Source organism: Convolutriloba macropyga, chromosome 11 (genome assembly GCF_964194025.1).
Source record: "Convolutriloba macropyga chromosome 11, txConMacr16.3, whole genome shotgun sequence".
Taxonomy (NCBI): Eukaryota; Metazoa; Xenacoelomorpha; order Acoela; family Convolutidae; genus Convolutriloba; species Convolutriloba macropyga.
In genome coordinates, this window is record NC_134478.1 from 4,563,288 (window position 1) to 4,589,372 (window position 26,085).

At 38.9% G+C, this 26,085-nt stretch overlaps 4 protein-coding genes across 4 annotated transcripts; 3 read left to right on the forward strand and 1 right to left on the reverse strand.

The window, feature by feature from the left end:
- Positions 1–741: 741 nt before the first annotated feature.
- Positions 742–1,476, forward strand: LOC142349719 (uncharacterized). The gene has a single exon (XM_075401451.1). The coding sequence runs from the start codon at positions 742–744 to the stop codon at positions 1,474–1,476; it is 735 nt and encodes a 244-aa protein (XP_075257566.1).
- A 2,453-nt stretch (positions 1,477–3,929) lies between these two features.
- LOC142349720 (uncharacterized) lies at positions 3,930–4,854 on the forward strand. Its single transcript, XM_075401452.1, has 2 exons — positions 3,930–4,131; positions 4,523–4,854. The coding sequence occupies exons 1-2, from the start codon at positions 3,930–3,932 to the stop codon at positions 4,852–4,854; spliced, it is 534 nt and encodes a 177-aa protein (XP_075257567.1).
- A 39-nt stretch (positions 4,855–4,893) lies between these two features.
- On the forward strand, positions 4,894–7,481 carry LOC142349721 (uncharacterized). Its single transcript, XM_075401453.1, has 3 exons — positions 4,894–5,201; positions 5,528–6,404; positions 6,777–7,481. The coding sequence occupies exons 1-3, from the start codon at positions 4,894–4,896 to the stop codon at positions 7,479–7,481; spliced, it is 1,890 nt and encodes a 629-aa protein (XP_075257568.1).
- Positions 7,482–8,814: 1,333 nt separating this feature from the next.
- LOC142349509 (uncharacterized) lies at positions 8,815–10,049 on the reverse strand. Its single transcript, XM_075401113.1, has one exon. The coding sequence runs from the start codon at positions 10,041–10,043 to the stop codon at positions 8,994–8,996; it is 1,050 nt and encodes a 349-aa protein (XP_075257228.1). The 5' UTR covers positions 10,044–10,049; the 3' UTR covers positions 8,815–8,993.
- Positions 10,050–26,085: the final 16,036 nt, after the last annotated feature.

Consider the following 26,085-nt stretch of genomic DNA (forward strand, 5'->3'; position numbering starts at 1 on the left):
TTTTAACGAAATGACAAACGATCTGCCTTCTCGGAACATCAACACAGACAACTGGGAGACAGTAAAGGAAATACAGTTGGCTGATCCCGACATTAACAAGCCCGCCCAAAATGATCTAATCATTGGAGCTGGACAATACGAGGACTTGATGGTTGGGAACAACCGACTGAAAGAAGCAAACATCCTCGTTACTTATCGGCTCTCAGTATTCGGTTGGTTAGTAATCGGACGCGAAAAAGTGCAAACTTCGATTTTTTTCCAGTTTGCAAACCTACTTTGTGTCATCATTTGCAGACAGTTTACAGCGTTTTTGGGAAATCGAGGAAGTGCTTGAAACTAAGCATCTGACCGACGAAGAAAGAAGATGTGCAGAACACTTCAAGTCAACCACACGAAGACTCTTTGAATGAAGGTTCATCGTAAAGCTGCCGTTGAGGAAAGAAATTGGAGAAATTTGGACGATACAACGAGTTCATTAAACTAGGACACATGGAAGAAGTACCTGCAAAGGAGATGCTACTGCCCACAGAGAAAAGGTATTATCTCAGCCATCACTGTGTGTTCAAAGACTCGAGTACAACTACGAAGCTGCGTGTAGTCTTTGATGATTCAGCGAAGACTACCAGTGGAATTTCTTCGAACGATAGACTGACGGTGGGACCCAATATCCAGAAAGATCTACTCAGCATCCTGATCATTTTCCTTATGTATCCTGTAGCCCTTTGAACAGACATTTCAAAAATGTACAGACAATTGCAACTGGACGCCGAAAATAAGGACTACCATCAACTACTTTGGAAGGAACCAAACTCAAGAGATATAAAGACATTTAGGATGACACGTATCACGTGCGGAATAGCATCATCACCGTTCCATTCTATTCGTCCATTACAGGTTTTAGCGGACGATGTTACGGACGAAAATGTACAGCTAGGAATCATGACAGACATGTACATCGACGACTTGTTGACAGTAGCAGCCGATCTGGAAAGTGCAATGAATCTGCAGGACTCAATCATAGCAGTTCTTTCAAAGGCAGGGTTTGAGATTCGCAAATGGACTTCAAGTAACCCAGAATTTGTTGAAAGTTTACCTGCAAACTTTCGAGAGACTACCGAGGAGATGACAATTAAAAGCGACGGCTATAGTATACAAATAATTTTAGGGGTCAAGTGGAACCCAAATCCAGATCACTGCAGTTTCATAGCAAAATTGGACGAAAGGACACCATCTACAAAACGCGAAATACTATCGGAAGTCACCCGGCTCTTTGATCCTTTGGGATGGCTTTCACCTACAACAATTCAATTCAAGTCTTGTACAACTGCTTTGAATGGACCATTTTGGATAGGACGAAGCTTTGTCGAAAGGCCTTCGGAAACAGTACAGCCGACTCAGAGTCCAACTAGGGGAATTAGAAGATTTCAAACTTCCCAGAAAGGTAGTTTAAATCCCACCGGCATCATCGGACATTGAACTTCACGTCTTCTATGATGCATCAACTACAGCCTACGCCGCAGTTGTGTATATACGGCAATCTTTCGACGGATCGGTTCACACAAGGATGTTGACAGCAAAGACTAGAGTTTCACCAATAAGAAGCTTGTGCGTTACGCGGTGGAACTTTGTGCAGCACTTCTTGGAGCAAAATTGATGGGAGCGGTATCATCATCTTTGAGCGATCAACGTTTCCCGACATCAAAGGTGTACGCTTAGACAGATTCAACGGTAACACTTGCTTGGCTGCAAGACTTTCCGAGAAAGTGAAAGACATTCGTTGCCAACTGTGTTCAGAACATCATTCCATCCAGCAATTGCTTTTTCGTGCCGACGGAAGAGAATCCTGCTGATTTTGCATCACGAGGGATCTCAGCCGCAAACCTAGCCAAACACAGCCTTTGGTGAAATGAACCCCGCTGGCTAGAAAAAGCGAACATTTTTGGCCGAAGGCGGAATCAGCTGAGGAATATCAGCCCACAATAAACAATGAAGTGCAAAGAGAAACACGGAATCTAACGACAATGGTTGTTACTCAGGAGAACAACTCAATAGTTCAGCTAATTCATCGAATATCCTCGATTGGAAAACTGGTTCGAATTTTTTGCTATGTCAAGAAATTCATTCAGAAGGCTAAACAACAAAGACAGAAGACATTGGCCAGCAGAACAGATCCAACACAATCCGATACCAGAGGCTACTCACAGAAGTGGAACCTATCATCCAAACGATGTCAACAGAAAATGTTGGAAGCTGCAACAGCATCTCAATTTAAATCACTTCGTCAACTCAGCTCTTCAGATATTTATCATGGACGGATTGCCATATACAATCTTATTCAAAAACTTTATTTGCAAGAGTTTGATGCCATCGTTAGTCAATCATCTTCATCAATGACAGAAGGGAATGACACAACAATTCGGACAACGCTTTTTGTCATAAACCCTTTGGTAAAGTTGAGGTAGGTAATGTTGGTGAGGTTGAGGTAGGTAAGTTTGACATTGGTAAGGTTAAGGTAGGTAAGGTTGGTCAAGGTGAGGTAAGTAAGGTTGGTAAGGTTGAGGTTGGTAAGCTTAAGGTAGGTAAGGTAGATCAAAGTGAGGTTGAGTTAGGTAAGGCTGGTAACGTTGAGGTATGCAAGATTTGTAAAGTTCAGGTAGTTAAACTTGGTACAGCTCAATTAGGTAACTTAGATAAACCAACAAGATTCAATGAAATGGAGCCATAGGTAGGTACAAGTGAAGACTAATTAATCAACAGTACAACAAAACGAAGAATAAAGCTCTTGCCAAAAAGAGGACGACTTTTCAAACTTTCTCCCTTCTACGACCAGGACAATAAAGTTGTTCGCGTGGGCGGACGACCAGCGAATTCGCTATACAATATTGACCAGAAGTTTTCTATCCTGATTCTGAAAGATTCGCCAATCACAGTGCTTCTGATTCGGGAAGCTCATACAAGGAACTTACATGGAGGCCCACAGTTGACATTGTTTTATCTTCGACAGACAATTTGGATACCTGGAGGACTGTCAGCTGTTAAAAAAGGTATTTACAACTGCAAGCCCTGCATTCGCCACAACGCCAGGATTCTTCAACCACAATTGGAAGATCTGCCAACAGAACGTGTTGTTTCATCGTTTGCTTTCACCCACACTGTTTTGAACTACTGTGGACATTTCAGCACAAACGACAGCATCGGAAAATTGCAGAAGACGTATGTTGCCCTTTTTGTTTATTTCAGCACAAAGGCCATTCATATAGAAACAGTGACAACGTTGACTAAAGAGGACTGTCTGGACGCCATAAAACGTTTTACAGCAAGACGTGGACTAGCCGAAAATATTTATGGTGACAACTCAAGGACTTTCATTGAAACTCGGGGATAAATTGAGTTTCGCAAATTATCGATGGACAGAGAATTCAAGAAACTGGTAGATGTCCTCACTACAGGACAGCAGATAAACTGGTTGACAATTCTCCACTGACGCCTCACTTCGGACGTCTCTGGGAAGCCGCAATAAATTTCATGAAGAGACATTTTTACTGGACTGTCGGGACAACAAAGACGTCTTTTGGGAATTTCACAACCTTGATCACTCAATAATGCAGAACAAATAACTATCGATCGAAAGATAACAGCAGCCCTCACTCATAAAGACAACACACAGGAAATTTTTCTCCAGACAGAAATTGCTCCTGTTAATGTCCCAGAAGAAATAGTTTATCTTCGAGCAATTCTGGACTCTGCATCTCAGAATAATCTTGTAACTGAAGCTGCAGTACAAAGACGTCAGCTAAAGACAAAGAGAAAAAATACTCGTGGTTTTGGACTCAGAGGAAATAAACTCTCATCTAATTGCGGATTTGCTGACCTTTGCCTCCAACCAAAAAAAAGCACCAATTATCATTGACGCGTCAGTTTTAACGAAAATGACAAACGATCTGCCTTCTCGGAACATCAACACAGACAACTGGAAGACAGTAAAGGAAAAACAGTTGGCTGATCCCGACATTAACAAGCCCGCCCAAAATGATCTAATCATTGGAGCTGGACAATACGAGGACTTGATGGTTGGGAACAACCGACTGAAAGAAGCAAACATCCTCGTTACTTATCGGCTCTCAGTATTCGGTTGGTTAGTAATCGGACGCGAAAAAGTGCAAACTTCCATTTTTTTCCAGTTTGCAAACCTACTTTGTGTCATCATTTGCAGACAGTTTACAGCGTTTTTGGGAAATCGAGGAAGTGCTTGAAACTAAGCATCTGACCGACGAAGAAAGAAGATGTGAAGAACACTTCAAGTCAACCACACGAAGAAGCTCTGAATGAAGGTTCATAGTAAAACTGCCGTTTAAGAAAGAAATTAAAAAAATGGGGGATTCACAGCCTGATCTGTACAGACGATACAACGAGTTCATCAATCAGTTCATTAAACTAGGACACATGGAAGAAGTTCCCGCAAAGGAGATGCTACTGCCCACATAGAAAAGGTATTATCACAGCCATCACTGTGTGTTCGAAGACTCAAGTACAACTACGAAGCTGCGTGTAGTCTTCGATGGTTCAGCGATGAACACCAGTGGAATTTGTTTGAACGATAGACTGATGATGGGACCCAACATCCAGAAAGATCTGTTCAGCATCCTGATCCTTTTCCGTATGTATCCTGTAGCCCTTTCAGCAGACATTTCAAAAATGTACAGACAAGTGCAACTGGACGCCGAAGATAAGGACTATCATCGACTACTTTGGAAGGAACCAAACTCAACATATATAAAGACATTTAGGATGACACGTGTCACGTACGGAATAGCATCGTCACCGTTCCATTCGATTCGTCCATTACAGGCTTAAGCGGACAATGTTACGGACAAAAATGTACAGCTAGGAATCATGACAGACATGTACGTCGACGATTTGTTGACAGGAGCTGCTGATCTGGAAAGTTCAATGAATCTGCAGGACTCAATCATAGCAGTTCTTTCAAAGGCAGGGTTTGAGATTCGCAAATGGACTTCACGTAACCCAGAATTTGTTGAAACATTACGTGCAAACTTTCGAGAGACTACCGAGGAGATGAGAATTAAAACCGACGACTACAGTTTAAAAATTTTAAGCGTCAAGTGGAACCCAAATCCAGACCACCTCAGTTTCATAGCGAAATCGGATGAAAAGACACCATCTACAAAACGCGAAATACTGTCGGAAGTCACCCGGCTCTTTGATCCTTTGGGGTGGCTTTCACCTACAACAATTCAGTTCAAGTCTTTTGTATAACTGCTTTGAATGGAACAACTTGGATAGGACGAAGCTTTGTCGAAGGGCCTTCGGCAACAGTACAGGCGACTCAGAGTTCAACTAAAGGAATTGGAAGATTTCACTTTTCCCAGAAAGGTAGTTTAAATCCCACCAGCATCATCAGACATTGAACTTCACGTCTTCTATGATGCATTAACTACAGCCTACGCCGCAGTTGTGTATATAAGGCAATCTTTCGACGGATCGGTACAAACAAGGATGTTGACAGCAAAGACCAGTGTTGCACCAATAAGGAGCTTATGCGTTCCCCGGTGGAACTTTGTGCAGCACTTCTTGGAGCAAATTTGGTGGAAGCAGTATCATCATCTTTGAGCGATCAACGTTTCCCGACATCAAAGGTGTACGCTTGGACAGATTCAACGGTAACACTTGCTTGGCTGCAAGACTTTCCAAGAAAGGGGAAGACATTCGTTGCCAACCGTGTTGCAAAAATTCAGAACATCATTCCGTCCAGCAATTGGAACTTCGTGCCGATGGAGGAGAATCCTGCTGATTGCGCATCACGAGGGATCTCAGCCGCAAACCTAGCCAAACACAGCCTTTGGTGGAATGGACCCCAAGATTATTGGCCGAAGGCGGAATCAGTTGAGGAACATCAGCCCGCAGTAAACAATGAAGTGCAAAGAGAAACACTGAAGCTAACGACAATGGTTGTTAGTCAGGAGAACAACTCCATAGTTCAGCTAATTCATCGAATATCCTCGTTTGGAAAACTGGTTCGAAGTTTTTGTTATGTCAAAAAATTCATTCCAAGGGCTAAACAACAAAGCCAGAAGACCTTTGCCAGCAAAACAGATCCAACGCAATCCGATACCAAATGCTACTCACAGAAGTGGAACCTATCATCAAAACGATGTCAACAGAAAATGTCGGATGCTGCAACAGCATCTCAATTTCAATCACTTCGTCAACTCAGCTCTTCAGATATTTATCATGGACGGATTGCCATACACAGTTTTATTCAGAAACTTTACTTGCAAGAGTTTGATGCCATTGTTAGTCAATCATCTTCATCAATGACAGAAGGGAAAGGTGACAACAAATCGGACCATGCTTTTTGTCATAAACCCTTTGGTAAAGTTGAGGTAGGTAATGTTGGTGAGTTTGAGGTAGGTAAGTTTGACATTGGTAAGGTTAAGGTAGGTAAGGTTGGTCAAGGTGAGGTAAGTAAGGTTGGTAAGGTTGAGGTTGGTAAGGTTAAGGTAGGTAAGAAAGGTCAAAGTGAGGTTGAGGTAGGTAAGGCTGGTAACGTTGAGGTATGCAAGATTGGCAAGGTTCAGGTAGTTAAACTTGGTACAGCTCAATTAAGTAACTTAGATAAACCAACAAGTTTCAATGAAATGGAGCCATTTGTAGGTACAAGTGAAGACTAATTAATCAACAGTACAACAAAACGAAGAATAAAGCTCTTGCCAAAAAGAGGACGACTTTTCAAACTTTCTCCCTTCTACGACCAGCGCAATAAAGTTGTTCGCGTGGGCGGACGACCAGCGAATTCGCTATACAACATTGACCAGAAGTTTTCTATCCTGATTCTCAAAGATTTGTCAATCACAGTGCGTCTGATTCGGGAAGCTCATACAAGGAACTTACATGGAGGCCCACAGTTGACATTGTTGTATCTTCGACAAACAATTTGGATACCTGGAGGACTGTCAGCTGTTAAAAAAGGTATTTACAACTGCAAGCCCTGCATTCGCCACAACGCCAGGATTCTTCAGCCACAATTGGGAGACCTGCCAACAGAACGTGTTGTTTCATCGTTTGCTTTCACCCACACTGGTTTGGACTACTGTGGACAATTCAGCACAAACGACAGCATTGGAAAATTGCAGATGACGTATGTTGCCCTTTTTGTTTATTTCAGCACAAAGGCCATTCATATGGAAACAGTGACAAAGTTGACTAAAGAAGACTGTCTGGACGCCATAAAACGTTTTATAGCACGACGTGGACTACCCGAAAATATTTACAGTGAAAACTCAAGGACTTTCATTGGAACTCGGGGAGAAATTGAGTTTCGGAAATTATTGATGGACAGAAAATTCAAGGAACTGGTAGATGTCTTCACTACAGGACAGCAAATAAACTGGTTGACAATTCCTCCACTGACGCCTCACTTCGTAGGTCTCTGGGAAGCCGCAATAAAATTCCTGAAGTGACGTTTTTACAGGACTCTAGGGAAAACAAAGATGTCTTTTGGGAATTTCACAAACTTGATCACTCAAATTGAGGCCATCCTCATTTCTCGCCCGCTGACAGCCCCCTCTAGCGATGCCAATGACACTTCAGCACTAACACCCACTCATTTTTTTATTGGACGCCCGCTAACAGCTTTGCCGGAGCCATCTCAAGAAGACAACCGGACACTAAGCAGAAGGTTCAAAAGCATCAACAACATTGTCAGACAATTTTGGAACAATTGGTCCGTGGATTACTTGACAACACTTCCATGTAGACCAAAATGGCACGATAGCAAGCAACAGTATGCCGTCAATGACATTGTTATCATCAAAGAAGACAACACGCCTCCAATGCTATGTCCACTGGCAAGAATTACAAAAATTTTCGACGGAAATGACAAGATAGTACAATTCGACCAAGTTAGAACTCAAACAGACTACTTGACAACGCTTCAACGTCGATCAAAATGGCAGAATAACAAGCAAAAACCAAAGAATCTCAGCTACCCAAATGGAAGACAGCGGATGACTCAATGGATGAGGATTGACAAGTCAGCAGCACAACCCATTTCAATACATCAAGACCGGAAGATAAGAGTTCCCTAGACAATGAGCTATCAATATTCAAGTCAATAACATCATAACAGCAGCGACACTTTCATGACAGCGACCACAATGATGACCACAATGATGATGATGATGATAATGACCACGAGGATGATGATGACGACAACGACAAAGACGACGATGACGACTACGACGATGACGACTATGACGACGAAGACGACAACAAGGCAAACAACAATCAATTTCAGAAAACAATTTCCTCGTCAAAAATTTTCTGTGAGGTGTCTTGTGTCAAAAGGTCTCAAGTGACTTCAATATTACTTTTCAATTGAACTCAATTAAGGAGGCCGATTTATGTTGCGGTAAACAACCTTTTGACCTTCATATTTCGAGAGCTTCAAAACTTCAATTCTAGATGACTTCTTCAACAAATGCAACAAAAAATTACCACGTGATTTGAACTAAGAAATCATAATTTCATCTGATTTTATCACAAACACTTGTTTCCTTTTGAGCTTGAGTTCTTCTTAAGCATAAAGCCTTTAAGTCTTTAAAGCGTTTAAAGCAAGTCTAATTAACAAAAATAAGTCTTGCGACGCAACAGATGCAGATGAGATTTTAGCCGAGTGTCCATCGAAACTCAACCACATCAGATAACCTAGGTTGTAGAAGCATATGAAAACCCAGTGGCACTTAAATAAAAGGCTCTAAAAATCTTAGATGAAAATCTTCTAGAGGTCTTGAAATTTTTTAGAGCAACGTATTAGTTCGTACTGAGATTACATTTGAAAAGAAACCAGAAAATACATACGGCCTTTAACAGTATACTTATTTTTGAAATCTTGCTATGCTGCTTGAGTTTCGTCTGCGGTGTTTCAAATGAGATTGACATAATTTAGAAGTTGAACAGTAAAATTCTTCTAGTTAGCCGCAAGTTGGCTGACCACAAGTCGGATCTTCCGGAAGCTTCTCAGTACCCTGGACATAGCCCGGAAGCTCCTCAGACTTAGAATTTGGGAAGGCATTGTTCGGCAAACGATAACTTCCTGTTTGCTCACTTCGACACAATGGAACTAACAAATCTGCCGCATCTTGCCATGAATCAACATTCATTGATTCGAAGTCCGTTTCTAAGTCCAAATATTTTTCCATGAAGTTTTGCCAGTCTTTGAAGGATGGCCAGTATGTATTGTCGTAGAAAGCGGCGTAGTTCAGAAAGTACCCCCATTTAAACTCGAAAAATGGAATCGAAGGGTTCACAGATTTGGACTGTTTTGAGATCTCAGTTGAGTTGTCTTGACAGACTCTAATATAGCACCGCTCACAGTACTTATCATCGTTCGATTTGCATTTCGGAAACGGATCCGGCGCTTTTTCAACTTTTCTGGAGAAGCTGGACAAAGCTCTCCATGGATCATTGGAAAAAGCCTTGCTATTTTTCCGGAACTCAAACACAATGGGAAGGTCCGACGGGGAAATCGGCTGCGGAAGGTGGTTTGGAAGTCCTTTGGGGTGGTCCAGTATATAAATGAAGCTTTGAGATTCTAAAGTTTGGTAGAAATCGTCCCAAGTTAAATTTCTGTAGTCGCAAATTATGTTCATAGATACCGATATGTCATCGTACCCGCTGTAGTCAAGCGCACTCAACGTGTGATGTTTGTCAACGATAGTTATGAGCGGGTTTCCTCCTACTCCTGGGTTTATTACTCCCAAGAAACCGTTTTGCTCATCTATATATTTCTCCGCGTCGTCTTTCGATTTGAAATGTTCTTCCACTTTCCGTTTGACCCAGGCATAACCCACCGAAGGTTGTCCGGGTCGAACTAGAGGTTGCAAATTTTTCCATTTGTTGCTGCAAAGACCTGTGAAATAATCGGTGTTACGCAAGACATTGTCGCAGTCTATAAGACAGCTGCCGTGATCAAATAAAAAGCAAAACGGCCAATAAAATATCGCCAACTTGAAGGCTAGCATTTTGGATTGATATTTAGTTCAGTTTTGAACTAAATTTGAGAGTAAATATCTATAACTTTCACTTCGTAAGTGGTGCTGTTTTGTAAGACCTCACCCTGGTTTATTGTCTTTCTACATTTCAGTTCAATAACAATTTTGAAGTTCAACAGCAGCAACTTTTCTGCCCGAGTAAAAAGTAGAGAATAAGATACCCAAAAATTATGAGCAAATTGCCTCGAATTAAAGCCTTAAATTATGTCAACGATAGTTATGATAGCTATGTCAACGATAGTTATGTCAACGATAGTTATGAGCGGGTTTCCTTTGAATCCTGCGTTTATTACTTTTAGTTGACAATAACTTTTCATACTGAAGTTATTGTTAGCCAAAAGTGGGTGTGACAACTTTCCTCGAGGTAAAGGGGATCACCTTTTTTGATGTACCGTAATTTGCTCATTTTAACTAAACATAAGCATCGACCAAATAGGTTAGATAATATCTCAATAATATCTCAATTCACACAGGCAAATGTAATTTGATTTCACGATTTGAGTATTAAGATTTCAAAAACTGTCTAATCGGATTCCAAAATTGGCGTAACTAGATTACATAAATTGCGTAAATAGATTCCGACATTTGCTTAATTAAGTATAATTTAGGATGTCCATCTGTGGGGATTTGTGTAGGATACGATTAAAAGTTATTTCCGCCTGTTGCAGCTGCTCGAGAATTTCAGCCGAACCAAAATATCAGTTTGGTTCTCGAGCTGTACGCCGGCCTGGTTCTCAGGTTGCTCAGGTTTTCCCCTCCAAAAATCAAGCGGGAGGAGGGTACCAATTACCGGTCTCAACTTGTAAAATTTTTCAGTTTTGATCATTTTTGAGTTTTGACAAATTCTAAGTTTTTTCGTTTTCAAATGCCTTTTCTTGCTGTTTGACGGCTCTTGTTGCTGATATGAAGTGGCGCCAACACAGCCAGAGCAGTATCCAAATCCCAATCTGCAGATACCACTTAATATCTTCATCAAATTTTAATTAAACTATCGAATTAAAGTACCGGAACTTCAAGAATACGTTATCCCGTTATAATTACGTAATATGCTTTTAATTACACATTATGCTGGGATTACTCGTCTTCGATAAAAACGCATCTTCTCCATTGCGCAGAAACGAATATAACTGTATTAAAGGCTAGTAACTAAATGCACCTTTGATAAACTTAGGCTTGGAAAATGGATGGGGAAAATCGCACAAATATAATTAGTTTCAGAAATTTCTCCCTTTCTTTTAATGAAAAAGGAGATGTGATAGCTAAATATATAATTTACACTATATTCATTTCGGTTACCGGAGAGTTACACTCAGATTTTATCTGCAGTTTTAAACAAGTTAGGCTTGGAAAACAGATTGGGGAATATTTTCCGTTTATTTAATTTCAGGAATTTCCCTTTTTCTTTCAAATAATTGGAGAGGTAATTAGTTTCAAAAACTTCCCCTCTTTTGAAAATAAATGATATCGGTTTTCGGAGATGATCCTTTGTTCAGTTTTTGGTATGAGTTTAATCCTGCTAGGATTGGTAAATAGATGGCATGAAATTTCAGGATTTTTCTCCAGAAAATTTCCCCTTTCTTTCTAAAATAGTATCATTTAATTCCACAGACTTCCATTCATTTTTTTAAAAAAAATCTGATTTTGGAGAGTGTATTTTTATCAATTTTTGATTAAAACTTGAAACATTAGTTGAAATTAGAACAATTAACGCTAATGAAAACATCAAAAATTCAATTTCACAAACCCGCTCCACGTAACGCACCTTTCATATTCAAAGACTTAATTTGGAGAGTTGTATACGAAAATTGAATTATTTCATGATCATTGTGCAAATTTTGATGTGCATGAAGAGAAAAATTTTGAGAAAACAATACATTCACTATAGATGTTCAGTTGTTTAGGGCAAATAGTTTGTGGGTCCAAGTTGGTTTCGTAGCTCCTGTAGGTCACCTTGCAACGCCCTTGCACTTTGAATTCTCGGTATCAGTTTTATCATTTTCTACTTAATGGGATCGGTTACATTTCTATTAATTAAATCAGGTCTTAGGTAGCCAAATTTCCTCCTAATCCTAAAAGCGCTGTTTTTTTCGTTTATCTCAATAACGATTTTAAATTAATTAGGTCGGAAATTGCAATTAAAACTGAAAACGGTTTAAAAATTCCATATAACGGCAAAGTTAGATCCGTCATCGCAATTTAACGAGGACGCATAATAATTCGCGTATGCACATGGTTCTTCTGCAAACATCCACTTTCTAGGTGTTAGTGAATTATGATGGGAGGGGATGATTAATTCCTATAATTTGCTGCGATTTATAAGTATTAAGGCACTTCACTTTCTTTTGCTTAATTTTTTTTGCTACAATATTTTAGAAGTCAACTGATTCCGTCCAGTTTTGATGATGGTTGTGTTTTCTGCTCTAACTGCCAGTCTTTTTTAAAGAAAAGTCATTGTGTCTTTGACTTCGCCTGCCAAAAAAAGTTCAGTTAAAATCAACGTTTTGCGCCATCCATCTGAATCAATCATGGAATAAATTCATTATAACCGTAATCTAAACATACGGGTACAAACATAATTTGGTAGTTTGTAAAAACGGGCCACCCAAATTAAAAACCACAATGCCAATCGAAATTACCTGAAATGGCAAACAAAAGCAAACGGAGTTTGCGAAAATAGCATACTATGGTAGACTAAATTGGACTGTTGCTAAGTAGTGGCCACTTTATTTTGAATATGGATGAATCAAGCTGCTGGTTTGAAGACTAACAAGCCGGTGCGCAAAAGGGTGAACTGTACTGATCAGAAGCTATGAAGGTTATGACAGTAAATTCAAGAAAAGTAAATTTTGAGCTAATGCAGCAAAAATTTATTACAATGAGGGCGTTAGGATGGTTAGGCTCAGCTGACAGTTGAATGGTTTTCGTTTGAACTGAGGCTCTTAAAGATAGTGGAGAGTAAAAGGCTGCTTCTTAAACACCTGTCACAACAGAGTTTTTTTTGCTTTTGAGGAACTTTTATTTCATTTGGTTTAAAGTTTGCTACGTATCGCAGGGGGCAGCACCCGATATGTTTAGTTTAACTTATCAGAAAATCCCGTCAGTGCCCGGAAAATCGTGATCGGCTCTAGCCAGAGGCCACAGGAATGAAATCTTCAAGGATGTATATTATTTCATGCACAGCTATTTTTTTAAATGCTTGGGCCGTTTGAAAAGTACTTGTTGATTTGGTAAATACTCTGTTTGAAGCGATTTCAAAAACGAGTTGCTTTTTGTTGCGAAGAGAGCCCATTTTTTAAGATTCGTCTTTTAACCAGTAAAAACTCAAGACGACAATGATGAACCACCAAGAAGTGAATGATTTGGAGTCAGTGCAAAGGGCCCGGTCATATCATATGGAACACTTGCGAGGGCCCTGGAGTTCATGTTTGCCTCTATTTCATAAAAATTGCTAAGAAATTCGTCATTTAAAATTCTCTAACCAAGGACCAAGTAAAATGTTGGTTTGATAAATTTTTCCAGTCTCTCCCATATTCAACCGAAAGAGGTAGCAGCTAGGTGTCAAGTTTCCAATCTACCTCTACAACCTTGAGGGGTAGCTTAGCTGCTAATAGTTTTTTTTAAATCTACGATTGCATAGAGCGGTTTGAACGAAAAAATGACTTGCCACAGTCTGGTATGAAACTTTTAAATTTTACTCTGCGGCTGACCAGTTTCCTGATGCAGCTGATTGCGGAGTCTGTTGTGAGATTGTTTGATACTACAAAACATGTTTCGCACAAGACTATTGACGAGCAAAAAATATCGGCTAGATAAATTGCCATTGATGTTTACAGACCAAAGAACCTAAAAGATAGAGATTTGTTGTTTCCAAGACAAACTGAATTTTCCTGAGCAGTTTCCAAAGTTAAACCGGCCATCTGGGGATGCTAGGTTTTCAGCATTGTACGACATGGCATGCAATGGCGTATAGTCTGTTTAAGAATTGCTCTGCAACGAAGCATTCAGTAATATTCCATGTGAGTGTTGAAAATCTTCTTGGGCCCACAATGATATTTAATTTGGTCTGTGTCTTGTATAAGCAAACTAACTTAAGCATTGTTTCCGTTAAATATTAAAGGATAATGAAAGGTCATCAAAAGTTTTGCCTTTGACAAGCGACCACGTGCTCTTATGTGATGGTTCTCGTCTACGAAATGTGTTAGTACTTTCAATCAGCTAGAAGTAGGTTACTCAACTCCTTTCTTCAACGCTACGAACTCCATGTTGAAATCTTGTCCTTGAATACCTTCAGTGAGACACATTTAATTTTTAGTTTATTGCGCTAAATTCTTTTCTGCGTAGAGTTTGCTGCATTTGTCGGCAAATGAACGCAGGCGGCTATCACGCTCACCATTTTGTTCCAATTGTTGAATATAGTCGCATCATTAAATCTCAACATAATTGAGTTTACTGAATTAGATGAAAAAAATTCCCATATGGAAAGTAGAAAATTACTAATTCGGGCCACTCGGATCGTTTTGGCTCACAAATGACTGTCCTGATATCATTCTAGATTTTGATATCTTTTGCTCACTACTCTATCTTGAATTTCTGTCATCAGCGGGATTAGCAGAGCATAAAAACTAATTCGATCGGAAGCTGTGGAGACATCTAATTTTTTGACTAGTCGATTTGTCAGAAATATACTGTGCCGCATTTCACGTTTTTTGAGCCAGCACAGGACTGTAGTGCTGTTGGACCACAAAAACATAATCTAAAAAATCTATATCATGGTTTTTGGTTATAAATTGTGCTAGTTGAGCTCAGTTTTCAACGGCTTTTAATTTCCTGTTCGGGATAGTCAACTTTATTATAAGAGCTACGCGAGCAATGCCTATGACATTTTTTTGAACTTGTTGAAGGCCTGATTAAAATTGTATAAAAGGGGCTTGCCCAACGGTGACAGTAGGCTTGTAGGTTTTTGTGGTCGAAATGTAAGAGGAGTTATGAACCCAAGCAATTCAAGCATAGACGTCACCAATACGATTAATGATCTTTGAGTTACCTCGCCTCTAACTTGAATTTTTTCAGTAGCTTACCTTCCTTTACATAGCAACCTGACAGTCTAACGCGGGGTTCCATTGTGAACCGAGCATCTTTTGGTCATGAGGGGAGGGTTGTCTGATTGCAATCTGATTTCAGTTTTGAATACAATTGAAAGTTCACGTCTGTTTGAATTCAAATCAATTTGGTTGAGACCTCTTGTGGATAAAGCATTTCTCAATCCCTGCAGTTTTTTCCGCAATTTTGAGTGAATTTGTTGAAACATGAAGCTCATCCTTATGTTGCGTTCAATATATTTGAGAGCATCAGGAAAGTTTTGTCACGAGCCGTTTTCTCAAAGCCTTTGAGGCAAAACAGGCTGATTCTGTGGCCCCCGATATGTGACTGGCGTACTTGTAGGTATTAATACGACTATCACTGTCCAACAAAAAAGCCCAAATTTTCTCTCCAGGAGCAAATTCAACCTGCATAAACATTTGTTCAACATCAGTGGACAGCTCAGCCATGTTTTCCTTAAATCTCAGAATTATATCGGTGAGGTTCCTCAACAAATGTAGACGTTTCGGAAGATTATTATTTAACGACTGACCTTGGAACAGAGTTGATGTATTAGCTGCACGGTCTAGTTTGTCGGGTTTGCTGTCATTAGTGACGGGACAATGAAGAGGGAATGACATTTCATTGGGTTCCTCTGGGAACTGACCAATTTGTGACATATCCAATCTCTGAATCTTTCTGAAGTGTTTCTTCGTATATATGTTTGAGTTGTGGATGTTTTGAAAATTTTATTGTTAAGCCGATGAATTTGTTTTTCCGCGAAGCTGTTCTCTTTCCAGCTGACGAGCTTAGTTGACGAGTTTAGTTGTACCTTCAAAAAAATCAATGTTTGCTTTGACGTTTTTGGACATTGCTATCTCGGATTAAGGTATGACTAAATTATCAGTTTTCCAATCAGAGACCATCTTGAACATATTGGTGTCCTGTTTAAGATTGCCGTTTAATTGAGTTAACTACACTGTATTGCAGTCACCTCGGACTAAGTAAATTTTTGCGGCGCAATTATCATACCAAGTTCGATTACTACGCCGCATGGGGCTTTGTTGGGTCCTTTAATAAGTTGTTGTGATTGTATCGCTTCGAGTTTGTTGAATACGAGAATGATTGACAAATTAATGTACTCAATTTCTGTTAGGCATATATAGCCGAAATGTTCTAACGAATGACTAACGACAATTACTTTCTTGGAGCCAACAATTGACATATTGAAATGCGGAACGGCTACTTCGTCAATTAGTTAGAATGATTGCTCACCTCGTAATGCTATAATTTGAAGAAGAGCTGGTTTACACTCAGTTTTTTTGTTGTTGATAACCACTGGTCGGCATTATTTCAATTACAATTATTCTGAGCTTCAGATTGAACGGAGCAATGGATTCTGCCGTCTACTAATCAACGAAAACATAATTATCCAAAACTTTATCACAAATCTTCAATTGTACTGGAACAACGTTCAACCCTAGTGTTCCTTGTACGTTTAAGGTTTTTCACATTACATGTTTTGAGCGTTGCTTAATAGAAAAAACTACCTTTCAATCGAGTCATGTGTTTCATATCAAAATATCTGCTAGGCCAAATGTTTTTGGGTGTCCATTTTTCCACTTGGCGGTCTCCAAAACAGTTGAATCATAATTGAAATTTTCTATGAGCACTCTCTGCAAATACTTTATAGATGGACCTAAAAGTTAGTATATTTAAGTTTAACTTTACAACATTAATTGCCTGTGCAAATTGTCACCAAATGTTGTCTGACTTCAACGGCTAAAGTCCTGTTAGAGCTGCTAGTGGACAGTTCAGATGAATTATTTTTCTATCCAATTAAAGCTGACGTTTTTTACACTTGTAAAAAAAACTTTTCCAAAAAAATTGTGTTTGGCATGATTGAATATTTTGCAGGCTAGCATTCAAATCACTGCAGACTTTGCAGTAGTTGGGAAGCCAGTTGGAGAACATCGGTAGAGAAGGTTGTTAGAAATCTCTAACACACATTTGTTGCGCTCAAGACGTATAAGATTAGGCAATTTTGCCTGAGCCAAAAGATTGAAGATCAGGAATGAATCTTAGTTTTTGAAAGGTATCCACCATTGTTGAAGAGGAAGGAGAAAAATTAAATGTAGCTCTGGAGATGGCACAATTTGGGTGAATTTAAAGGGTTCATTTTTCAAGGCATGCATATAAAATTTTCCCAGAATTCCCGAAATAATGTTGCTGAGGACGGTGAATTGCTGAAGTATTCAAATCGCCAATGCAGTCATAGCTGTAAATAATGATTGTAGATAAATAAGTTTTTCTGGAGGTGTCGATGGAGCTCTTTCAATAGTAGATTGAAAAATACTGTTTTATTTTATCCAAATCTTTAACATTGAAGACCTGCATGCAATTTTGAACGGATTCTGGAAAGCGAGGGGAAATTAGAGCATTTTACGCAGAAACAAATGTCATTTGCGTAACAGAAGTGTTGTTAGCAGAATTACTGAAATTTTGATTTTGTTGGTGATAAGTTGTTGTTATCACCGAGGGGGTTGCTATCAATTCAGAGATTTCCGCCTTTGAGGACGGTTGAGAAATTTTGCTGTGATGCAATGCAGGGATCAACGGGTATCTGGAAATTTTATGGGAATGAGGTGATGAGAGTTGTACCATTGGCTGCAGTATAACTAGAACTGACAAAACAAGAGGTCTCAGCGAGTGCTTAGACAATATTTTGGAGAATTTGATCAGTCGATGGAGTTTCGTCAAAGAAAGAGCTGGTGCGATCTCATTGGAATTTAAGTTAATCTACCAAGTATGGTTCAGTAAAAAGTTTGTTTCTTAAAAAAGATTTAATGTGTTTCCTATAAATTGTGTTTTATATAAATTATAAATCTTCTGAGGTTTTAGGTCTATCTTCAAGTGACTGCTTTCTCTGGCCATTGTATCTTGTTCGAATTGTATCTTAGCACCCAACAATTGACTAAGTTTACGCCTCTGCTGCATTTCTTTGATTTCATTTGCTGATTCCTCTAAAGGATTTTTCTGAGGAGTCTAAAGCAGTGATAGGATAATCAGTATAAAAACTGATGGCTTTCCGAGTTCAGAAGATGCCAAACAATTCTGTTCATTTGAACTGATGACTTTTGAGGTGCCTATGGTTTGCTGAGGTAACTTTATCTCATCTTGGGAAATGGTTGAGTTTGAGTTCTCCTTGAGAACGTTATTATTTGTATTTGACCTTGTTTCAATCATTAAAGAAATATCCATTCATTCAAAGAGAACGATCAAAAATGAAAATCCGATAGGTGATTGCGTGAACTATTTACCGAATAAATTTTAATAAAATTTTTACGGAAAGTTTTCAGGCTAATTATGTCACCGTGAAGATTAGCATTCAGTGCGCCAAAAGCCTGAGCGAGAAACGGCAATTACACGTCTACACCTACATCAAAAGTAAGTCGTTGGTTTTGGGGAACGACAAAACGGAAATGCGCCCCTGAGGTGGCCAAAAATCCCAGAACCAAAAAGAAGGCGACGTTTGGTGGAACGAACAAGAAGGGTTGTATAAAGCCCAAGAATAACCGGAAAGAACACGAGGCGTTGGGGTCCCTAGTGTAAACCCCAGGAGAAGCGAGCGACCAACCAGAAAAGGGCATTTAGCTGCGTAAAACGTCACTAGATAAAGAGAAAAAGGCTGGAGTGTGGGGGAACGAATAACCAGAATGGGACCCTTGGGTTGGATAAAACCCCTGAGAAACCAAAAAGAAGACTGGGACTTCGGGGAATGACCAACCAGAACGGTTCTTTGGGTCGGGAGAAACTCTAGAACTGGAGAAGAGGCAGACGATTGTGGGTACGACCAAGCCGGAGGCAGTCTATGGAGTTGGTAAAACCCCAGAACGGGAAAAAATAAAAAAAAGTTGAGTACAAAATAATGCTCTAATCTCGATCTTTGTGTTTCTGTCTTTCTTTGGTATTGTTAACTCACCAAAGTTGAAATTTTAAGCAAGTCTCATGTTAGATCTATAGTTATTCTGAAACATTCAATAAAAATCAATGCGCACGTGGGTTTATCTCATTGGCCAATCTTTTTTTTTTAAAAAAAAACAAAGCTTAGCTTTAAGCGTGGTCTCAAAGCTGCTGGGCTGAGTGCCAAAAAGCTCTTGAATTATAACCTCTTGAAAGGCGTTAACTAAATCCTAAGATTTAGAACGGCTTATCATTAATAATGCAGTTTCTTTTGTTTTCTTTCGCTTGCTTGTGTTGATACTGTTTTTGTGAATTCCCCGTTTTCCGTCCAAATGCGAAGATGATTATGTTTTTTCCTGCAATTGCTGTGCTTTTATTAACGAAAAGTCACAGAAATCTTGACAGTCTGTTTAATTATCTACCATATCATGCAGGGATAGGACCAATTGATTATGATAGCACGTAAATCCTGCTCTGTTTTTTGTTTGAAACTTGAAGTGAGGTTAATACGAATCTGGTTATTTTTGTTCTTTCACAACAATGGCCAAAAACTGAAATGAGTTACACGTTTCACCTTTGGTTGAAGAAATATTCAAAATTATTAACATTGCTCGATCAAAAAAAGAACATTAAATCAATCAAATAAACACCTTTTTTCGTCGATCATCAAAAATGAGATTCTGAATCCGATTTCTTTTTTAAAACTCTAAACACTACAGTCCTTCAAAGAATAATTTTTTTTTGATTTTCCAGCATGATTAATCCCTATGTTATTTAGTGCGCGTCCTTATACATTAAAACTAATGGCAGCGAAACCAGACAACGATGCCAACGACACTAATTTAACAGCAGAGTGCCAGTTTTGGTCAAAAACAAATCGGTCGCTGATTTCTCAACGCTTGTTGCGATAGTCGCAACTGAAATCGAGGAATACAACTGAGAAAAAATATGAGAAGTTGTCCCATACTGGAGTTTAATAAAAATTAGTTTTTAACTGAACGTTCAATTTTTTACGGTCGTGCGAGTCTGCGAGAAAGTGAACAACATTTCAGGCACAAATATAGCAAAAAGAAACAAATCTGGACATAGGATCACTCCAATTTCTTCAAAAAATATGATGAATTTGTCAAAATAATTATACTATGTTGTACGAGTTCCAACTATTTATCTTCAAATCATCAAAATCATTGAATTTGTTGAAAACCAGCGAGCAAAGATAACGAAAAGCTGAAATTATTTTACAAAAGTACTGGCGCCAAAGGTTGAAAATTGTAACCCTACAATGAAAAACATAACCCCAGTTTCAAATCAGAGACGACCTCAAAGTATTCTTTAAGTAATTGAAAATAAAAAACATCTTTTCTCTATTGAAGTAAGTGAAAAAGTGACACAAGTAACAACAACGCAACTAATTTCAAGACAGGTGTCAAATAATCACTAAAGGTTTTTGAAAGAAATGGATTTCTGGTCAGTATTTTCATCAAGATACAGCTTTATAAATCTAATGAGAGCTGTTTTTATTATGAAACAAAGGAAAAGACTACAAACGCTTAAAGTTTGGCTGTTATACTGGTTTTTTTTCTAAAAAAAACTTAGTTTCTACTTCGACGTCATTTGAGGAAAATTTAAAAAACTGAATATTTTCATTTTTTGTGGGATCTGTGATTTTCCAGATAGTAATTGAGTCAAAACTAATGATAGCAGACAGTTCAAAATCAGGAATCGATTAATGTTTTCGAAGGTGAAATTTTCAAAGTCATAAAAAGCGTAAATTATTGACATCAAACGAAAACAGGCAAAAAGAGACACGCACAGCGAAAGCACATTGTGTCCAAGCAATCAAAACCGTAAATTATTGACAGCAAAAACTTATATAACGTTAATTGTGCCCGCTGGTGCCTGTCATTAATTATACTGATCTATAAGAAACTAAAAGAACAACTAATAGACTTAAAACTCACTAACTGTTTGCCAAAACACAGCATCAAAGACAAAAAGAACTGAAAACCTTTAACTGAAAATGCTTTCATAATTCGTTTTTCCGTCTCTAAGTAGTTGAAATGTCCACATTAATAAATTTAGTTATGAGAACTCAAAAAGACCAAAAAATACAGGCAGAACTCAAACGTTCACCAAAATTCCGCAAGACTGACAGCGAAATGAAAAAACAAATGCGCTCTTCGACAAAAATAATTTCCTAGCTTCAAACATATACAACAGATACCAGTAAAACTTCAAAACGCATAAGAGTAAATCTGAAAAAATCGCAAATGTTTTAGGGAAACTTATACATTAAGCCCATGAAAGTTTTTCACAGTGCAAAATTCGACTGAAACAATATTATCTAGGTATCATGAGAACATGTGTAGTATATCAGCATAAAGCATTTGAAGTGCAAAAAGTTAAGAAGGATTAAGTGAAAAGAGCAGTCAAAATGTGGCATGCAAAAACAATATCTAATATCCAAAAAATGTTTTAATTTAAAATCTCTTTTCCCTCTTTAAAAGCTGTTTGCGATATTTTTGCATCAAAGATATTCGTTCTTTTAATCGCATTAGTGTTCTGGTGCTACCAAAATCACGGTTTCAATTTGACGACTCATCGTTACCAAAGAGTAGAAAAAATTGAAAAACAAAAAAGATGCCCCCCAATGTATTCGAAAACTGTTCGACAGTAAAAACCACAATGAGACCAAAAACAGTGTCGCTATTGAAAGAACGTGTCGCTGATGTTAACATAATTGGGCAAAAGTATCAAAAATTGGCCGAAAACTACGAAGGCTACGTAAACTACTAAAAGGTTGTGGTACAGTTGTGCCAGATTCATAGGATTTATACTAAATTATATTAAGTTTGTCCTTGCCTTAGTAAAAGTCATACCTAATCATATTTCCCTTATACTTATTTTACCGCCGACTAATAAGTCTTCAGTTGTACACACTTCCCTCTTTTTTTATTATTCATTCGCTAAACTTATTCTTCTTAATTCAGTTGTTCTTAATCTTCTCAGTTTTGCAGTCAATATAATCCTATTTGGATTTGAGAAGGAATTCCACGTCACTGCATTAGAACTACAATTGTAGAACTAGTGCAGAGTAAAACTAAAAGTGGTAATCCAACAATTTAGTAATATATTGGATTCGCGGCTCGAACCAATTTAGATAACCTACAGTACATTCGTGGCTCGATTACATATATCCACAGTGAGAGGTATCACATGGCGTAGTCAGCGATCAGAGAACGTGCAATCCTTGGAATTGAACCCTTTTGGGAGAAACCAACTCTAGAACCTCCGTTAAGATGGGACCGTTGCAAGATAATGCTGAAACTGGCTATCCAGGCAAAAGAAGGTATTTCGGTCGATACTCTTCGCGAAGATCCTCAAAATAAAGTCACGTTGCCTCCCGAACCCATCTACGAAGATAATGTAGAAAACAGTACAACTCAGAGTGAGAGAGATCGAAAAACAAGGAACGAGCAGCTCAAGAATGCATGGCTGAAAAGATGTCAGAAAATCGAAGTCGCAGTGATATTGTGCGGTGACAAGCCTATGAAGTTTTGCAACAACATAGCTGTTTCTCTGACTTTTCTTAGTCTCGAGATGGAAGGACGTCGAAAATTTGGTTCTCAAGAACCAAATATCCAGATTGATCGGGTATCCACAAAGGATCTTTGGGAGAGTTTAGACCAGGTATTTACAAAGCAACGAAAAACAACTTTCAATCGTTATACCTTCCTAACCAGCAAACAATTAAAATGAGAACCCGTGGAAAAGTTCTATGGTTGTCCGCGAGAACTGTCTTTGAACTGCGATCTGGGAAGTCACGAAGAAACCATCATTAGGGATGTCTTCATAGCCAATACGCAAGACGGTGAGATTCAAAGAGAACTGCTAAAAGAAACGAGAACGGCTAAAAAGGCGTTAGAAGTGGCCATGAATATTGAGACGGGTATACAGAACCAGTTGAAGATATCTGGAACCGCCATTCTTCAGACAACAAATGAAATTACGGCCACATCTATAAACAACATACAAGGCTTCTGAAACAGATTGCGACCTTCAACGAGCCAATTGATGAAACCTACAATTTGTCCAAACTGTGGCTATGGTTGGTCAGCCGCTCATCAACAAAATTGCCCTGCCCATTGGAAGAATTACAAAAACTGTGGAATTACCAATCGCTTTGGGAAAATGGGTAGAAAACCTAAACATCCATTCATGCCGAAACCCAGAGTAAACAATGTTGATGATTTCATTTCCGAGGCAGCAACGGTGGGTACTTCAGCAACGGTTGGAGAGCAGGTTAACAATGTCGATAGATTGGTCCAAAAACATAGTATTTACGATGCAAATTATGACTCAGATTACGATGCTTATGATGACAATTGTATTGCTACAATTTCCATCAATAACAATACTAGAGAAGTCGAGCCAGTGAATTTAAACATTTGCATCGGGAATACCAGTACAAAAGCTTTAGTGGATTCGGGAAGCTTTTATAATTAATAGAAGCCTCGCAACAACAGTAGTGTCGGATTGTAAAGATAGCTTTTGGGTACAGTCACCAGAGATGGATGAACTCAAAACTTTCTCTAACGATCTAATCAAAACTATTGGAGTAATCAAGACTTCACTCAAATGTAATGATTGGATAGCCACGGGCGTCAATGTGACAGTAGTTGATAATGGCCATAGACCTATAATCGGACGAGATCTCCTCACACAACTTGGTCTTTCGCTCACTCAAACAAAACAAGTTGCATTTGTTGATCAAAATCAATGTTTAATCAAGAAACAGATAGCATTTGATTTTCCAGGTCTAATCTCAAGAATCGGTAAATCATTAAAACACTCAGTTAAATCTATGTTTCACAAAAACTTTTTATCTACACATCAAATAGGCCGTAGGGTCCCAATTAACTTACAACCCTTAGATAATGACGAACTTAAAAAACTACTTGCCGAAAAACATATTATAAAATTAAACATTTCTTCAGATAAAAATTTCATTTCACCTATAGTTATCACGGTAAAAAGGGATAAAACAGTTAAACTAGCCCTAGACTTAAAAATTCTGAATAAATCTATCCATGAAATTAAATACCAAATGCCCAATATAGATAACTTAATTGACACAATCCAACAAAATCTGAACACAAACGCGTCACATGAAACAGCATACTTTTCAACACTGGATTTGAAGTACGTGTACAGTCAACTTAATTTAGACCCAGAAACGGCTAGGCATTGCAAGTTCAATATTATAAGTGGTGAGGGTACTGGTACATACCGTTTCATTACAGGACCAAAACAGCATCAATTTTAAATTTAACAGCACCTAAAAATTTAAAATAATTACGATCATTCTTAGGTTCAGTTCACTTCCCAGGCAAATTCATCCCTAACTTGTCTCATTTATGCCACCCAACTCGACCATTGCCAAAAAAAAGAATACAAAACTTATTTGGAATGATGAATTTGAAGCCCATTTCCAATCAATTAAAAATAAAGTCACAAATGCAACAGATCTATAATCCCCACTTGGAAACCTGGATCAAGTGCAATGCATCTGGAGCTGGATTAGGAGCAGCATTAGAACAACGTTCACCGACAGGTTGGCATACGGTTGCATTCGCGTCTCGTTTCCTAAATTCAAATGAGGAACGCTACAGCATCAATGAACTAGAATTATTAGGGGTAGTGTGGTCTGTAGAATACTTTAAATATTATTTATTTGGCAAAACATTCACAATCATCACAGATCATCGAGCACTACTTTCTTTTATGAAAGAACACCGATCTAACAAATCATATAATAGTCGTTTAACCCGTTGGGTAGACCACCTTTTACCCTTTGACTTTAATATTGAACATATACCAGGCACAAAAATGGGGCTGGTAGATTACATTTCTCGCCAACCAAATCAAGAAGCAAAAGTTACAAACAAATACGATGAGGAATTTGCGGTATCAACAATTACCCGCATTCGTGACGCTATGACAGCAATTTATGCAAATACCACTCAGCAAAACTGCCAATTACAGCTCTTTAACAGCGCCAATCCATCTCACTCAACAGACTATTCCAATACGCTTTCTGCCATTATTCTTCATACAACTCAGTTGCTTCTTGATAACTCTGCAAACGCAGCACAAATCCGCTTCAATTCTAACCTGCTAACAAACTCAACTCAAGTCCAAGCTCATTCAAATTTGCAAACAAACATATCGCAAATACACTCAAATTCTAACACAATAATGAGTAGCCCCAAGTCAAACGCTCAAATCCCTCCTGCCCACAGTAGGGTAAATTTTCAGTCAACGCCGAATTCGGCAGTAAATTCAACGCACTCCTCCAACGACGGCCAAAATTCACCGAACCTTGAACTCTCCAAAGAAGAGGTCTCCGAGACCAACCTCACGCAGTTGTTCACTAAAGGATTTCTAGCTGTCTTAACGAGCAAGGATGCAGTGCTCAAAGAAGTACAAGACTGTATCGTTCAAAACGACGCACAACGATGCAAGAAGGTGAACCCCTATCTTTTCTCCTATTGAAGGGACCTACACGTGAGGTCAGCTGCGTCTGCGTAGACGAACGTGTGGCAATACCACACTCAATTTAGGACGTTGTTCTCGAAAGTCTCCACCTCACCCACCCTGACAGCTGGGGTATGATTACCCTTGGGCAGTATGCGTTCTGGCCATACATGCACCGCGAGATCCTCAATTAAGCGGCCCAGTGCAAGCCTTGTACTAATATTGACGCAGACACAGTTCCCGTGGAGGACTAGCTAGATGACAACGGCTGGAGGACTGGTGATCGCAGTGACATACTTACAGAGGAGGCGATGCAAAAAGCGCAAGTGGACGCAGGGCGGAGCTATAATGGGGACAAAAGTAAATCTATATCACGATTTATTATGCACCCCAAATTGAACAACCCGATACCGCGGTCAGAACGATCTTTAGA